Genomic DNA, 18,730 nt, shown 5'->3' on the forward strand with positions numbered 1-18,730 from the left:
TGTGAAAAAAATTCTGGTAAACTATGAATGTGAATGCACAAAGAGGTTTCACTGATAAATGGTTTTGAAATGTTGACGGAAGGTTGTGATACCATCATTAGAACATAGCTGCTATACTGGTTGTATCAAAATAGAATTTCTCACGATATTTTAAAAATCTTACAATCACAAAATCATTGATTTATTGTCTGTGTATGGTTCATTGAATCAGTTAAAAACTATAAATGGTTAAAAATTGTTCTCAAAAACAACATGTTATTGTTGGAGACTTTTTTCATAAAAAAGCACATTGGCCTTGATATTTGCTGATTTCGTGAATTCGTGAAAATCTAAATTGTTTTTATTTCACTGTCTGTTATTCCCATTTTCCACCTATTGATCAAACATTTTTTTCTTCGACAAAAACACTTTGCAATCAATTGAACAACAACAAATGACTGCATTATTATTCTTCCATCTGTCACCATTGACTCTCTGACTTTTTTAATCAAAATTATTGATAGTTTTGACAGGTTAAAACAGCCAGCCTCCATCTTTTTCGAAGGCCGTTATGGAAATATATTTTTGCTGTTAACAGCGAGTCGTTATTACTATACCGAATTATATGCTTTTCTTTGTCTGGATGGTCGTTGATGACAATCAAAGGTTGAGGAGAGTCTTGTATAACTTGTGTGATGGTTGACTTACTTTAAACATAATAAGAATCAGAAGGAGAATACTTTATGTCATTCCATCAGACCCCATGGTATCCTATCATATTATAGATTCAACCCTCGCAGTTCACTAATTCACCAAGGTTTCCCCTAGAAAGTTATGGGTTATCTGCCTTGATGCAGCATATGGGTCTTCCCCTGGTTTTCAAGTTTTCTCTGAACAATATGGGTCAACACGAATACTTAATATAAATTGATATATCTTTTTTTTTCTAATCATTTGTAGAATTAATTAATATTTTGTTTTATCATAATGTTTTATTCGGTGCTGTTCTAATTGTTTATTCATGGTTTGTTTTATTTGTTTTCAGTCATTCTGCCGAGACTAGCAGCCATGGCATCAGCCAACAACAACTTGACGACGGAGGGTCGAAAGCGAGACATCGCTCTGCTCCTGTTTGAGGCGTACAGTGCAATGTCCTGTTGTTGTATCCTTAAGTGTTTTAATTATTTTTGGAAACAAAGTTCAAGGTCAGATAAAGATAACCTTATTACAGAGGAGGATCTAGAAATTACAAAATCTTTGACAATTTTAGGTGATACTACACTGTGCTGTACTATTAAACGACCATAAAACGCTTAGGCCTGGTCAGTACCAGTACTTGTGAAAAGCTATGGAAGCAGTGAACCTGGGGAATGCATGGCAGACCTGAAAAAATTACCACAAATAGTAGAAGACGAAAAAACAAGAAAATAACAATAAGTCAAAATAATGATGATCCATGATCAAATTCAATAAAACTGAGGCCAAAATATAAACAAAAGAAAAATTGATATGGAGACACTGGACAAAAAGCCAAGGAGACTAAGACCAGGTGTTCTGGAAGAGTAAGCATCTTTTGCTTTATCAAAGACACTTTTCATGTAAACCTTGGACATTCCAAGTGAGTAATGTCAGATTCTTAAGTATAAAACAGCGTAACCAACAATGAAAATCAAACACATCCTGCTTCATATGGAACAAAGAAATAGAATATTTGTCAATAACATCTTTATAACAACTGTAAAACTTTCCTATCATTTTCACCAACCTGCATTATTTTTATCCTTGTGTCAGGAGTTGATCCATCAATTGACAACTACTTACATGAAAATCATGATTATGGGTACAGGCCCTTGAACATTGAATCAACTACAACATGTAAATGCCATAGATTAGGGATGCAACGATGTTGCTATCCAGAAATGGAAAATTCACTATAGGGACATTGAAATCATCATGCTTATCATACAGGTTGGTGGAAAGCTGTCCATGTTTGTTTCCTTTAAGGAAAAGACTGCGATAAGCAGCTGATGTAGAAGAGATTGTCAATTCAAGTGGGGATTTATGATGGACATGTCAATAAATTTCTTGTTATTTAAAGACAAGACGTTATTAAAATATGTCTGAAAGTAATATGAAATCAAATAAATCAACAGAAAATTTGAAAAATAAAATCTCAAGTATGAATTAGGGGTAAAACTCTGGAGAATGTTGAATTTATAAGACTGGAGCACAAATTGTATTGTGTTGTTCCTAATACCATTGCCTTCTGTCTAGTAACAAATCATTTCTGAAGGGTTTTTGATTAAAATTTAGTTTTTAGGATTCATGAAAAATATGAATTGTAATATTGACAGATTCTCTTAGTCTCTGTATCCGTAGCAACCACAATGATACAACTCTGTTATTACTTACTGTTTTGTCTTTTAAAATGCTTTTTAGAATCAAAGTATACATTTCTGTTTAATCAGGTTAGCTGGGGCATTCATGTCTTACGGAGATTTCTTAGTTTTAAAAAAGTCGAAAACTGCCGATATACAGAGTTATTTACCTTACATGATTGACAGTTATCAATGATCAGCTCGTCCAGGAGGCCATGGTACCAGGGCTACGCTGCCTAAAACATGACGTGGCTCAAATTGCACCAGAACATGAGGAAGTAGTTTCTTCCATGATAAAAGACTATGAATCCAAGATGGAGTCCGGGAGGCCAGCTGACAGGTATGATAGCTTTAATGATTTAGGATAATGTGAGTACAATTGTTTGCTGGCTGAATTTATGGCCCGGTGTCAGGGTCATTTTGAGGCAGGGTCTCCTTGTAGTGGCTAGAGGTTACCGTATTGAACAACGTACAGGAGGCCCATGCCATTCAGAACATTTAGAATGAAGTATATAGCCCAAGGATACAACCATTTAAGTACAAATCAGTCTCACCTTCACAAAAACCATCACAGGTATTGAGCGTGTAACCAGGAACCAGAAATATTCACCTGAGGTCATGTTGGCCAACACTGTAGCCAACTGAGCAAACGTACATCCTTTCATAATAAGTTTTAGCTTATCAGAAACATAATTCTACATTGCCAAAGTACGGGAACTTTATTACTTCAATAACAGGATTGTGATGATGTTTGTTTAATTCATTGATGCTTCTAAAACTTTTATTTAAAATCAAAGAAAACAAAATTGTCTAAAATTAATGATGTAATAATTTTTTTTTAATAAAATTAATGATGCATTAAAATTTTTATGTTAATACCACATCAGCATTGCATAATTGATATTTTAGTTAATCATTGTTAATTAAACCGTCAATAGTTTGATTCATTGCTGTTTAATGCAACATTATTAAATTTTGTAAAGAAATCTGATTATAAACGATGCATGCAATGTTTGTTCCCTTCAAATTGTCCTTTAAATACTGATTTGGATATTTGGAATTCAGTATTAGAACCATTTCTATAGAACTGGACAAGCTGAAGTTAAGATGCAGACTGTGACGTACAAGACTTGCTTACTCTGTACTATATGTAATTACAGCCCTTAATTTTATTTATTCCTAATATCCATTAAAGTAGCTTAAGAATCTTGCTGGTAGGGTTTAACTCCAGAAAACCATCTGCTGCCCCAATATCGAGATTGTATTATTTCGTCTTAGAAGTGACAAAACCTGGAATCTTTATATTTCTCTTTTTTATTATGACCTTTTTTCTTCCAAGCTTCTTTCTTGTCACTTTCACAATTTTGGCTTTGAGTTAAATGTCAACTCAAGTGCAGCTGTTGTGCTCCCAGTTTGTCACTCTGTATTGAATGTGTTGCAAAAGAACTGGTAATCTCTTGATTGTCAATATGATGTGACTGGTATAGGTGTCATGTTGCTGAGTCCAGGTTATGACATTCCAGTGTGATAGCACTATGAAATAATGTTTTAGTGGCCTAGCGCATGTAGATACCATCTTGCTATGACTGAAACTGTTGCTAAGATATTTAAAACCCCAAACAAATAAACAAATAAATGATTACCTTAAAACTCAGTTGACGGTAACTCAAACTTTGCACTTAACAAAAAAAGTGTGACACCACCGCAAAAACATTTTGCACTTCTGTTCAGTTAATGAGAATTCTGTTTGTCGCCTTTCGAAGGGCATTTGTCTAAATGATTAAATTGGTCACAGTTTTGATCTCTCTTAGGGGCAATGACATAGATTTTATGATTTTATGAAATAGCATCCTGGACAGAAAAAAATAATAACTCAAAATATGGACTGAATTTATCCTTCAAGAGATGTGGTTACAGTAGGGGGTGGGAAGGTGAGGGGAAGGACATACATATTACATATTTTACTAAATATCAGGTGGTGGACTTACTGGAGGATATTAAAATTTTGTTTGGGCTTATATCTTGGCATGGGCTTATTTACGACTAAATATGGAGCTTAAGGCTTCGACAAGCGTTCAGTTCTGATCAAACGAGAGAAGACCGTGTTGGGAAAAGATTCAGCTGCAAATTGGCAAAACAACACTTTCTTAAAATTATACACAAAGATTCGCCAATTTTGTCGTCAACAAAGCTGTGTGGGGACTCACCGGTTTGTCAATATATTCATAGCACCATTTAAGTCTGTCAATTTTCACAAGGGCTATTATACAATGTGTCAGCATTTTTGTAGAAATTACTGGCTGAGGGCACGTCAAAGACCTATCACAGCCAAACACAGAATTTTTTTTTTCTGGATCTTAAACCGTCTGTTACATACTTTATGGCCACAGCGTCTAAATTCTGGGGACAAAATGGCGTGATTCACACAAACCAACCATTTACTAAACCAACAATTGGCTTACTGTTAATTCCAGAAGTTCTCCTCGATAACGTTGCTATCTTTAACGATCACTCTCTCTGCACACTAATTTGATCTAAGGGTATAAATGTCATGAGGACAATGTCCTGTAAGGCTCCGCTGAAACACAAAGCTGTGAAAGCTTATAGCATCTCTGTCAGTGAAAGTCTTTATTATACAAGTAATGCCAGTCGGACATGGGGCCTTGAGTGTTTGATAATTTCGTAGTCTCTCAGATTTTGCTCAGGATGGCGCACATTTGATATTTGTCATCAGAGGAAAATTGTGTTGACTTCTGATAGGATTGAATATTATTGAACATATTTACTTTGTCTAGAAATAGCCGATGATTTGTTGTCTTTGTTCACCCAAGATCTTGATTTGATAACTTTTACGGAAACTTTTGATAATATACTGAAAGAAGAAAGAAACGCAACTTATTTAATTGTAATATATTTTTTTGTATTGAATGTACATAGCTGTATGAAAAATCACAGGAATATTTATAATATAATATACCTAATCCCTTAATAGATGTTAAAAATCTGTCATCTGTGACAAAAATGTAATCCACGTTCAGTGTGCCATAATTATCAATATATTATGACAGTACAAATGCATGCTTTCTTTCCCACTCAAAGTAGTGTGGATATCTGATGATCACCACGACACAAATACATTTACAATCAATGACTGTTTTTAAAAATATGCCAAGCCTATTCCAACTTGATAGAGGACTGACACTGGCAGTGGTGCTGGGAGAAATCACTCAACAGCAGGTTGCTGCTCAGTTAGGAGTTATAAATTGACTCTTAAGTCATTCAGTTTTACGTCTCAGCACTACTGAGAGAATTGATATCACACTGAGATACGGATGTCCACGTTTAACATCACAACGTCAAGATTGGTTCATCAGACTTGCCCACTTGAGATTCCCATCAGCCATAAGAACACAAAATACCATTGGTAATGGAAACCATTGAATCCACCCAAAAATGGTGAGAAATAAACTGCAAGAGGCAAGTTCACGCCCATGTCACCAGTGCGTTGGTGTGCCAATGACATCTCAATGTTGAGCATGTTGTATTGTGATGGTTGACGACACATGCGCCCAGACATTTCCTGATGTATTGTGATGGTTGACGACACATGTGCCCAGACATTTCCTGATGTATTGTGATGGTTGACGACACATGTGCCCAGACATTTCCTGATGTATTGTGATGGTTGACGACACATGTGCCCAGACATTTCCTGATGTATTGTGATGGTTGACGACACATGTGCCCAGACATTTCCTGATGTGTTATGATGGTTGACGACACATGCGCCCAGACATTTCCTAATGAGACATTCGAGGCTCTTTATGGAGGAGTCTTGATGAATGTTATTTCTGTCCCATGGCTGTCAATATGTGTATTAGCATTAAGGAGAGCATCTTCCAGATGTTTGTTTTTTCTGGAGCATGACAGATTTGGGGGTGGATCAGTTACAATTTGGGGAGAAATTTCCTATGGTTTAAAGACACCTTGAGTGATTATTAGGGGGAATTTAACAGATTTATGCTGTTGAGATGAAATCCTGGTGCCTCATGTTGTGCCTTTCATTCTAAGGTAACATGTGACCTTTCAGCATGATAACACTATATCATACGCTGCAAGAGTTTGTAGGGATTTTCTTGCAACCCAGAACATCATTCTTACTGATTGGCCTCCATATACCTCCGATATGTCCCCAGTTGAACACTTGTCAGATGAATTAGATGGAAGAGTTTTTGGGTACAGTAAACATGGCAAATTCCCTCTGCCAATTGGTCAACGCATTTACGGGGAATGTAATAACATTCCTGTACAGACAGTCAATGTCCTTATGAACTCCATGTCACGTTGAATTAGAGACACTATAGCTGGTCAGGGAGGGCACACACGATATTAGGAATCAGTCTGACAACTTCTGCTGATTCAACTGTATCAGAAAATTTGAAGACGGATGGTCCAATATTTGAAGTTAACTATTGCATTTCACATTCAGACATATTGCTCATAAATATTTTTTTATCAAAGTGTCAAGTTGTATTTGTGTTTCTTTTTCTTCTTGGTACATATTAAACTGAAGTTTGAATTTGCTTTTTATTGGAGCAGGAAAAAGGGGACGAGGTTAACAGCACTATCAACTTTAATGATATAATTACTTCAAAGTCAGATCAGACAAATTCCAAATTGGTGTGATTGTTAAGAGGACATCTTTCCAAGTGATATCAACAAAAGTTTAATTACGTAGATGATACTATGTAAATACAATCACTTTAAAACAATATGACATACTGGGTAAACTAAACATTGACATTATCAACAGTTCCATGACTCAGAATATGAAGGGAAAAATCATTGTTTCAAAAAAACATTATATTAACCAGAAATTGACATTAACAGATGTGACATTAACCAGAGTTTACTGTACTTTAACTTGCAAAGCTATGTGTTTCTGTTAAAATGGACACATGTCTGAACGCTACATGCCATTCAACACAATATTGGTATGTTAAGCGTTAAGACGTAGTTATCAGTTTTGGAGAACCAAAGAGATATATGATAATACAACATGTCATTGGTAATTAGAAAGCTCTTTTATCATTAAGACTGTGTCCAACATTATTACCCAAACATCCAACCATATTTAGTCTCGGAGGATATTAGCCGACATCTTGGATAGTTGGTAGACAATCAAATTCTAGTGATCTGTACAATGATTAATGTTATGTCAACATGTTGTGGGCTTGTAAGCTATGTAATCCCAGTGTGGAACCTGAAATCAGTGTCAAAATGATGCTTTAAATTCAATTTACTATAAGAACTGAGCTTGCAATCATTGTCAGTATGAAGCTTAAAAGTAAGCATGGATCAGTATCAGAGTAACGTTTATTATCAACACCAAGAACGGAATAATATTCTGTTTTTAAAGTATCTTTTTGACTTTTTGCTTGAAAAGGAAAGCTTAAAACTTAATTTGAAAGTGGGGTGATATCAATAGCAAAGTAATGCTCAAAGTTATACAATTGATGATTGAAACTTGATATTAGTGTCAGAGGAAATCTAAAAAATGTATGACTCCAGAAATGAAGTAAGAAAGCAGTGCCAGAAAGAGTCCATGACTAGATGTACTCAAAATGTGAAGCATGCAATCAGTGTCAGTTGGAAGCTCAAAACTGTATACTCCTAAAATAGAGCATGAAATCAGTGTCAGAAGGAAGTTCAAAACTGTATACTCCTAAAATAGAGCATGAAGTCAGTGTCAGAAGGAAGCTTAATACTATATGTACTCCTAAAATAGAGCATGAAGTCAGTGTCAGAAGGAAGCTTAAAACTAAATGTACTACTAAAATAGAGCAAGAAATCAGTGTCAGGAGGAAGCTTGAAACTATTAATAGAGCATGAAGTCAGTGTCAGAAGGAAGCTTAATACTATATGTACTCCTAAAATAGAGCATGAAGTCAGTGTCAGAAGGAAGCTTAAAACTAAATGTACTACTAAAATAGAGCAAGAAATCAGTGTCAGGAGGAAGCTTAAAACTATTAATAGAGCATGAAGTCAGTGTCAGAAGGAAGCTTAAAACTATATGTACTTCTAAAATAGAGCATGAAGTCAGTGTCAGAAGGAAGCTTAATACTAAATGTACCCCTAAAATACAGAATGAAGTCAGTGTCAGAAGGAAGCTTAAAACTAAATGTACTACTAAAATAGAGCATGAAATCAGTGTCAGAAGGAAGCTTAAAACTAAATGTACCCCTAAAATACAGAATGAAGTCAGTGTCAGAAGGAAGTTTAAAACTAAATGTACCCCTAAAATACAGAATGAAGTCAGTGTCAGAAGGAAGCTTAAAACTATTAATAGAGCATGAAGTCAGTGTCAGAAGGAAGCTTAAAACTATATGTACTCCTAAAATAGAGCATGAAGTCAGTGTCAGAAGGAAGCTTAAAACTAAATGAACTCCTAAAATAGAGCATGAAGTCAGTGTCCGAAGGAAGCTTAATACCTGTGTTTTGTAGATATTTAGCATGAAATCACTGTAAGTTCGAAGCTCAAAACTTTGCATTCAAAGAGTGTCACAAGGCTATTCAAAGATATGTATTCCAAGAGAGAAGCATGAAATTATGCAGCATAAGAATGAACTCCAGAAGTCCAAAACGCATGTCGATTCCTTACCAGCTAGTAGTACACTAGGTACCTCTGACTTAGTGCTAGTATGCTTCAAACTGGTCATCTGTCTGATGAATGTGACTGCGTAGTCATTGAAACATTCTGCTGGTTGTGCTATATGAACCTCTATTTTATTGACTTTACTACCCTGGAAACAAATATCCATGAATGCTTCGAAAAAGGGGACATTTTTAAATGACATTTACCATGTAAGACTCCTCTGGCTGCGATTGTTTTACTGTAATTGATTCACAACACATTTAATGTCCTTTTTTATGTACAAAAACATTGAATCTCATCTCCTTAGTTGCTGCCAATTTCAATCTCTGAATGTCAGAAGTGCATCATTGTCTGATAAAGTGCATTCTTTATAGGATCAATACTACTCTGACTGGGTTAAGGGTAATAAACATTTTTATCCAGGAAACTTTCTACTCTGTCAGGAATTTGTTTTTTCAATCATAAAAGATAAAAAGACATAGGATGATTGAGTAGAATCGCAAAATAAATTCTTAAAGTAGGAAGACTGTTGTTTTGATGTTCGGACCTGTGCCTGATTATCGTGACATGTACAAGATAGCTGCTTGTTTATGTATTATACTGTTGTAAAATAGATGGTGCCACACTCACTATGGCCAGGGACAAGAAGGGCACAAGACTTTGTATCTAATGCCTTTGTTTCATTAGTCCTAAAAGGCAACATAATTCTTAAGTCTTTTTTCTTCCTTCTAAGCAACTTTTAATTCACAGTGTCTCCATTGAAACTGTCCCACTTTTTGGTCTTTAGTTGAGTGTTTGGCCCTGTGAGGAAGACTTTTGGATTTGTTCCTTGCTAAGCGACATTCCAGAATCTGTGATAAAAATGGTTGGTACTACATCCAGCTTATTGTTCAGCATTGTTGTAGTGTAACAACAGGTCTGCCTGTTGTCAGGATAATGTGACCTAGTGGAGTGTCCAGCTATGGGCCTTCAGCAATATATTTCAGTGTGGTAGTGTAACAACAGGTCTGCCTGTTGTCAGGACAATGTGACCTGGTGGAGTGTCCAGATATGGGCCTTCAGCAATATATTTCAGTGTGGTAGTGTAACAACAGGTCTGCCTGTTGTCAGGACAATGTGACCTGGTGGAGTGTCCAGCTATGGGCCTTCAGCAATATATTTCAGTGTGGTAGTGTAACAACAGGTCTGCCTGTTGTCAGGATAATGTGACCTGGTGGAGTGTCCAGCTATGGGCCTTCAGCAATATATTTCAGTGTGGTAGTGTAACAACAGGTCTGCCTGTTGTCAGGACAATGTGACCTGGTGGAGTGTCCAGCTGTGGGCCTTCAGCAATATATTTCAGTGTTGTAGTGTAACATCAGGTCTGCCTGTTGTCAGGACAATGTGACCTGGTGGAGTGTCCAGCTGTGGGCCTTCAGCAATATATTTCAGTGTGGTAGTGTAACAACAGGTCTGCCTGTTGTCAGGACAATGTGACCTGGTGGAGTGTCCAGCTGTGGGCCTTCAGCCATATATTTCAGTGTGGTAGTGTAACATCAGGTCTGCCTGTTGTCAGGACAATGTGACCTGGTGGAGTGTCCAGCTGTGGGCCTTCAGCAATATATTTCAGTGTTGTAGTGTAACATCAGGTCTGCCTGTTGTCAGGACAGTGTGACCTGGTGGAGTGTCCAGATATGGGCCTTCAGCAATATGTTTCAGTGTGGTAGTGTAACAACAGGTCTGCCTGTTGTCAGGACAATGTGACCTGATGGAGTGTCCAGCTGTGGGCCTTCAGCAATATATTTCAGTGTTGTAGTGTAACAACAGGTCTGCCTGTTGTCAGGACAATGTGACCTGGTGGAGTGTCCAGCTGTGGGCCTTCAGCAATATGTTTCAGTGTGGTAGTGTAACAACAGGTCTGCCTGTTGTCAGGATAATGTGACCTGGTGGAGTGTCCAGCTGTGGGCCTTCAGCAATATATTTCAGTGTGGTAGCACTATAAAGTCGAAAACAGTTCCACACTATCATGAGGTCAGGGGTTTACAGGAAACTTATCCAGTCAAACAAAGACACACATATACAAAACATCCCCTATATCTCATACACAGAAAGGCTGTACCTAAATGACCATCTATGATGATAGATAAAGAACCAGATCAAACCATCATCACCACACGATCTACCCACTGGTTCTGCGTACAAATTTTTTCACCCATCGGTCTTCAGTTACTTTACTACTTCCATCATACTAGTTGTATGATATTGATTTTATGTCGTGCGATCATCTTTTGACTAATTGCCTTTCCGACAGTGGTATTTAGAAATCTGTGCCTCTCATAACAATTTTGATGGATAATGAAATGATTGATGATGGAGGTCGCTTTGACGTCGTCGTGTATTTTAGCTAAAAGTCAATTTGCTGGCTATGTTTTGGGGAACGTTAGTACCGTTAAGCCTGATATATAACATACCATTTTCTGCTGTATCTAAAACTTTTGTTTGCTTCCTGGCTGTAATTTTGGTGTCGTGAAGATAGAAATTTAGAATACTCAAGGTTGCTGAAATTTCAGGGGAAACAAAAAATGTCAGAATGATGAGCAAGCTTTTATGTCAAAAGTTTACTTTTCAAGTCTTTGACTTGACTTGCCTAAATTGATATATTCTATCTAATGTATTTGACAGTTGTGTTTTAGATACTAGAGATACTGATAACTCACTTCATATTTATTTTCCCTTTGCAAACTCTTTTTTAAACCTAAAGTTATAATATTGTACCATATTTTTTCAGACAATAAGCCCGTATCTGTGAACTATGTCCCATCACACATATCACTGTTTAGGTAGAAACGCGACAGTAAACGGCTATATTCATTGATAAGCCCACCCTTTTGACGGAGTTTATGTGTTGGCCCAGTGAGTCTAGAGTTCTATTTATACCTTTTTCAATCAAGTTTCAACCGAATTCATTCTAAGTACATTGGCCATTATTGATGATCAAACAGTTTAAAGATATTCAAGTGAAATATTAGCAAATTTGTACAAATAAAAAGTTATATTTTTTATCTTTCAATAAGCTCAGTAAGTTCAATTTAAGTTTTTAACTCTTTGGCCATTAGATGTAGACTTATTGCATTGAAATATCATTTGTTTTCAATTCAACAACATTTGTTTTCAATTCAACAACATTTGTTTTCAATTCAACAACATTTGTTTTCAATTCAACAACATTTTTTTTTCAATTCTACAACATTTGTTTTCAATTCAACAACATTTGTTTTCATTTCAACAACATTTGTTTTCAATTCAACAACATTTTTTTTTCAATTCTACAACATTTGTTTTCATTTCAACAACATTTGTTTTCATTTCAACAACATTTGCTTTCAATTTGACAGCATTTGCTTTCAATTCAACAACATTCAACAACATTTGTTTTCAATTTAACAACATTTGCTTTCAATTTAACAACATTTGTTTTCAATTTAACATTTGCTTTCAATTCAACAACATTCAACAACATTTGTTTTCAATTTAACAACATTTGTTTTTAATTTAACAACATTTGTTTTTGATTTAACACAAAAAATAGATATGAGAATGGGCTAACCAGCCATGGGCTTATTATTGGAACTTATTGTTATTTGATGTAAACTTTAACTCAGCGACTTGTAAACAGAGACCCAGAATTGACTAGCAGATTCTCTCGACACAAAACTTTCGGAGGAGAAAAGAAGTGACAACTATATATAGCAGTTGTATGGTTAACAAGTCTACGTCTTGCCGCAGTATAGATTTTCATGTTTGTTGTAGCAATGTTATTAATCAGAAAGGTTAAAAAATAACCAAACTTGCCTGATTATAGCGTACAGACAGTTACATTTGTGTGGAGGTATAGCGTCAAGACAGTTTCTTTCGTGGAGAAGCAATTTTTGTTATATTGTGGTACGTTAATGTGATCACAACAATTAATCAGTGAAATATATATATTATTAGATGACCTTTCACATCCAGAGCCTGAAATTTATTCGTTGAAATGTAATTTGATCGTTTCAAAAGAAAATCACGATAATTTTGACGCATGAAAATTACAAGCTATACGATGTTTAGGGACAATTTGTATTGGCCAATCGGAGGACTATTAGGATTGATCAGTATCACATTTCATATGGTTTCCATGACCTGGCTGGTATCTGAAGAGTATTTAAGGCTGCAGATAGATAGAGAGATGTAAATGTAGGATAAAATCAAAGTATAGGTAATGAGGAAGAAGAATGGATAAGAGAGAAAGAGAAGGATGGGAAAGTGACCAATGGGAGCAGGTATTTGGGGGGGGGGGGGGGGGGGGGGGGGGGGGGGGGGGCAGGGATGAGGACGGGGAAGGAGGTGGGCAAGGTGGGTGGGTGTTAGGGAGCAGCAGAAGGTGAAAGATTAATGTAACTGATGTATAAGAAAGCATCAGAGAAAATTAGAGGCCCTATCTCAGGATATGGAGAGGTAAGTTGCTTGGGAGAGGAAGGACATATGCACAGGGATGGTGGAGGAAAGAGAAAGTATGTAGACTGGGGGAAAGTTAGTGGTTAAGTGGTTAATTCCCATGTCAGCCTTAATTATACACACTGGAGAAGACATAATTTGACATCAATTTAGCAATTTATTGGGGTGGTAAAATCCATAGCAACCCTTAAAACATTCAGTTTGGTTACTTCTTTACAACCTGACCACCCCTTTAAATGACTTCAACTCAACTAGGATTAAGTACTTGGCTTGTCTCACTATGGAATGACAGGGTTAACAGACTGTTGTATATCTCTAGTGCTAGAATTTGCATCCTGGAATGACTGTCCGTTGAGAAGAGTTTTTAGCTAAAGTAGAACAGCCATTAATGTGTATTGAATAGTCACTAAAACACTAGACCAACAACAGTAAGGGTCTGGTCCTTTTTATGTTTTCTTGTCTCGCCTTTCATCATAAATACAGTCATTACAAGGATTTATAATAGAATGCTAAAAACACTAAAAAGAATTAGGTTTTTTTTTTTCAACATTTAAAATTTTTTATTGATTTTCAGCAGTTTTCAGTGACATCACAAAATAAGTAATTAAGACTACATACCTAGAATTACCATAAAGTTAGACTAAATACAACAAAGTAAGGCATCAAGCCATCAAGCACCATCTAGTTAAATGGGTGATGACTAAATACAACAAAGGAAAGCATTAAGCCATCACGCACCATCTAGTAAAATGGGTGATGACTAAATACAACAAAGTAAGGCATCAAGCCATCACACACCATCTAGTAAAATGAGTAATGACTAAATACAACAAAGTAAGGCATCAAGCCATCACACACCATCTAGTAAAATGAGTAATGACTAAATTCAACAAAGGAAAGCATTAAGCCATCACGCACCATCTAGTAAAATGGGTGATGACTAAATACAGCAAAGTAAAGCATCAAGCCATCACGCACCATCTAGTTAAATGGGTGATGACTAAATACAACAAAGGAAAGCATTAAGCCATCACGCACCATCTAGTAAAATGGGTGATGACTAAATACAGCAAAGTAAAGCATCAAGCCATCACGCACCATCTAGTTAAATGGGTGATGACTAAATACAACAAAGGAAAGCATTAAGCCATCACGCACCATCTAGTAAAATGAGTAATGACTAAATACAACAAAGTAAGGCATCAAGCCATCATGCACCATCTAGTAAAATGAGTAATGACTAAATACAACAAAGGAAAGCATTAAGCCATCACGCACCATCTAGTAAAATGGGTGATGACTAAATACAACAAAGTAAGGCATCAAGCCATCACACACCATCTAGTAAAATGGGTGATGACTAAATACAACAAAGGAAGGCATCAAGCCATCACACACCATCTATTAAAATGGGTGATAGAAAGCCTGATAAATTTATCATCAACAAGTATACTAGGTGTGCAAAACAGTCCCAAGGGAAGGGCAAAGACTTGGAATCCCAAGGGAAAGGCAAAGACTGGGAATCCCAAGGGAAGGGCAAAGACGGGGAATCCCAAGGGAAGGGCAAAGACTGGGAATCCCACTGGGAATCCCAAGGGAAGGGCAAAGACTTGGAATCCCAAGGGAAGGGCAAAGACTGGGAAGGGGGACCTAAGGAGTCAACCAGCATTTCCCTGAATAATTTTTGGATAAACTCTTGCCTAAGAAAATTTCTACCATTTCTGATCAAAATCAGACTAGCGTTCTCCAAGAAAGAGCGAAGTGATATTGAAAACGCACTATGTGACTCTGTTTTGGATGCTGTGACCAAGGTCATATGGGGTCAGCAATTTGCCAAGTATGGATAAAAAGTTGATTCCTCAGTGTTGGCACTGTTGTCAAGATATTGTAAGGTTTGTTAATGGTTTAAGTGTTAGGTTATCTGATGTGAAAATAGGTCAGCCATTACTGTTGTAAATTTTGTCACTGTGACCTACTTTATCAGTTCACATTTTCCAGCTTAATTCATAAGCATTAAAACGTGTTACATACCTACATAGCCAAAAACACTCAAATATAGAGCTTTTAAGAACTTAACAAATATTTTTTGATCATGTTATATCTCCAATTTTGACCCCCAATCTGTTGTTTTGAAAAACATACCATTACTCTGCTGCAGATCCTAAAGTATTTTTCTGCGAAAAAATCAATCTTGTCACTGAATGGCCACAGAGATGGGCCAGGGGGGCCACGGGGGCCACAGAGATGGGCCACATCACATCCCCTCCTTTTTGTATTACTTAAGTTATTAAATAAGGAAGACTTGTCTGCTAATAGGTGGTAATATTGGATTTAAATCCTGTTAAATAAAAAGAAGCAATATCCTGCGAGAAAACAGCTGGTGTATTCTCAACTCCTTCAGTTCTCTCATTGAATAATTTGAATGTGTGACATAAAACCAATCAATTTCCCGTACCATCATGCTTCCGATTTCCCATTTATTCTCGCATGTGATCAGCACATTTGCTTCATTCAAACAAACGTGAAATTTGTACCTTTCAAAATCTGAAATGTGATTTGGGGGGGAAAAAAATGAAACTGGTCGGAAAAAAATCTTTGTGGACTATAAGTTTAGGATGATTACATTTGTATATACAGGATTCAGTAAAAAAACATTTTTTCTCGTCAGATTGAGGGATGAGATCGTAAAAATTTGAAGGAGAAAATCACAGCTTTGAGAAAAGTCTGTTGTCATTAGTGGAGTTGGAAACATGTTTCACTGTCTGCGGGGAAAAATTAATGCTCTGTCTGTGAATAGGACTTGACTATGGACAGGAAAGATCTGACACAGGAAAAATGTGTCTCCATTATTTCATGCTGACTATTGTGCATTTTAATTTGAATTCGGAAGGCCAAAGTTCCTTCCCCAGAGCTTGGAAACTGATGTGTCACATGTCTGTAGATCTTTTTATTTACTTTTTTTTTGTTATGATTATTTTTCAATTTATTCGTTTTGTCATATGTTTTTTTTTTTTCAATTGAATGTGACCAGACAAGGAACTGGCAAAGTTGTGTGTCATTTTAGAATCTTCTGTGACATTTTCTGTCGTCATACTCTCTTCAAAATTGTCTGAAAAACATCGTTAGCCATTTGGTTCCTGCTAGTGTCTGAAATTCTTCAAGACGACTATAAATTTTGTGAAGTAATATTACTAGAGGAAGTGTTTCTGAATTACCTGTGGGGTTTCAAACTCATTTTCTGTATTATGTGATTGAGTTCTGTTTTTTTCTTTCATCAAAACATTGGCTCAGCTTTATGCATAAATTTCCTGTATCAGTTCCCATATTTCGTCCCTTGATATTTGTTATTGAAAGATTCGTTTAAAGAATAGTTTTGAAGTTAATTTTATTGGAGGGTATTTGGAAGCACGAAAATGAAATAAGAGGGTGGCGTTTATCTTTGTCTCTGGTGAGTCATCTGAAGGTTACAAGACTAGGACCAGGTCTCAGGAACAAACGGGCACATAGCACAGCACTACAGATCAATCTGGTCCGGTTCAAGTAGCCTTCCTCCATAGGATGCTTCAGAATCTCATATTTATATACGTGACCTCGTGGGTACTCTGGGATCACATGTTACAGAAGTACCATATAGCCGGTAATTTTTGATGGGTCAAAGTTTTGACAATTTTCTTCAAAAGCGATCAAAATTCAAATTTCCTGATGTGGACATTAAACAACATCTGATATACACAGGTCTCGTTATTTTACAGATTAAATTTCTGCGATCATGTGAACGTACAACAAACTTACAAAAATACCGTCCCCAAGAAATAGGCTATACAATGCGTTTGTTGATGATCATGAACACCTTTTCAGATTGAAAAGTTCATGAAAAAAGGTCACCAGAATCGATATTCATAATTCTAAAGATCGTTCTTTAAAGAACTTGATTCCAATGTAATCCTTTATATGGAATCAGAGTATAGCCTTATTTGATGATTCAAAATACAATACAGGCCCATTGAACCTCTTGTCATGTCTTCTTATAGCTGTATGTACTATTATTTTCTTTCTATGTGTTTGCAAAAACTTCAAAGTGAAAATTAGAAACTTTTCACAGCATTTAAAGATCATGTCTTCGATAATCCCCATTAAAGCATAGACATAGGGATGACATTTATTTTCTTAAGTTATGGCGGCATATACGAGTGTGATGAATCACTCTGCCTGTAGTTCATGGCTGTCAAATTCTCCATTTAAGTTACTAATAGGGGGCCAGCTATACGATGTCTTCTCCCCGAGTCCTCTTTAGTTAGCTGTGGAGCTCATATTGTTGCTGCTTCTATAAGTTGTTGCTTTTAATTTCGTGTCTGTTGGAAAAAATCTCTAAAAGTTCAATTGCAGGTATTTTTTTTTTTAGTGTGGAATATATTCTTTAAAAAAATCATATGAATATCATTTGCACATAGTATGAAGTAATGACTAAATTTGTGGCTTAAACATAACCAATTACTGTATTAAGTGATAAAGCCATGCTTGCTTATAAGCCACCTGCAGATTTACCAACCAATGATATTGTGTTGTACTACAATAAGCCCTGGATCTCCTGAATCTCAGTCAGAATTTTGGTGTTGGACATTGTGGGCTTATTGCATGATAAGTGCAAAAAGGTGATTGTCTTAATATTTTCAGGAAATCAGTAAAATGTGAAATTTTAGATTAATTTCTTGTGTTAAAACTGATGATTTTTCTGTTGTAGGAGCTTTACTGCTTCCCCAGCCTATGCTGCAGCTGGCAACACACCAATTTCCTCGGAGGACATGAAATCACGTATGATGTCACGTATCAAGGATACGACCTCCAAAGCAAACTTGTCCACCATCTTCACCAGGAAAAAGTAGTCAAACAGGCAAACATTGAGACAACCTCTGATGAAAATTAATCCATTATTGTCTCCAGGAAAATGTAGTGAAGCTTTCTAATATTGATCTCCACCATCAGCGGCAGGAAAAAGTAGCCAAACATGCAAACAAATGAGACAACTTCAAATGCAAGCTTTTTACTCATTATCACCAGGAAAAAGTAGTCAATCATCTGAACATCTCCACCATCTTTTACCCTTTACCAGTAAAAAGTAATAAAAAAACTTCTTAAGATCTATCATTACAAGGAAAAATTAGTCAAATATAGAACCCAACCTTTGCGTTAACTCAACAAGAGAAGGTATTTTTATACCCCTGTTTTGTTTAAGAGTGAGTGAAGA

At 36.3% G+C, this 18,730-nt stretch overlaps 1 protein-coding gene across 1 annotated transcript in view; it reads left to right on the forward strand.

Moving 5' to 3' along the window:
• Nucleotides 1-18,368, forward strand: part of LOC132553248 (RAB11-binding protein RELCH homolog) — a 146,166-nt gene extending 127,798 nt beyond the window's left edge. Inside the window, exons 25-27 of the mRNA XM_060217478.1 lie at nucleotides 1,025-1,141; nucleotides 2,544-2,676; nucleotides 18,230-18,368. Of these exons, the coding sequence (XP_060073461.1) occupies nucleotides 1,025-1,141; nucleotides 2,544-2,676; nucleotides 18,230-18,368 (389 nt within the window). The remainder of the gene's footprint in view (nucleotides 1-1,024; nucleotides 1,142-2,543; nucleotides 2,677-18,229) is intronic.
• Nucleotides 18,369-18,730: the final 362 nt, after the last annotated feature.

The sequence above is a fragment of the Ylistrum balloti genome, unplaced genomic scaffold (genome assembly GCF_031769215.1).
Source record: "Ylistrum balloti isolate Yb309-2 unplaced genomic scaffold, AGI_CSIRO_Ybal_v1 Utg369636, whole genome shotgun sequence".
In the NCBI taxonomy this organism is placed as follows: Eukaryota; Metazoa; Mollusca; class Bivalvia; order Pectinida; family Pectinidae; genus Ylistrum; species Ylistrum balloti.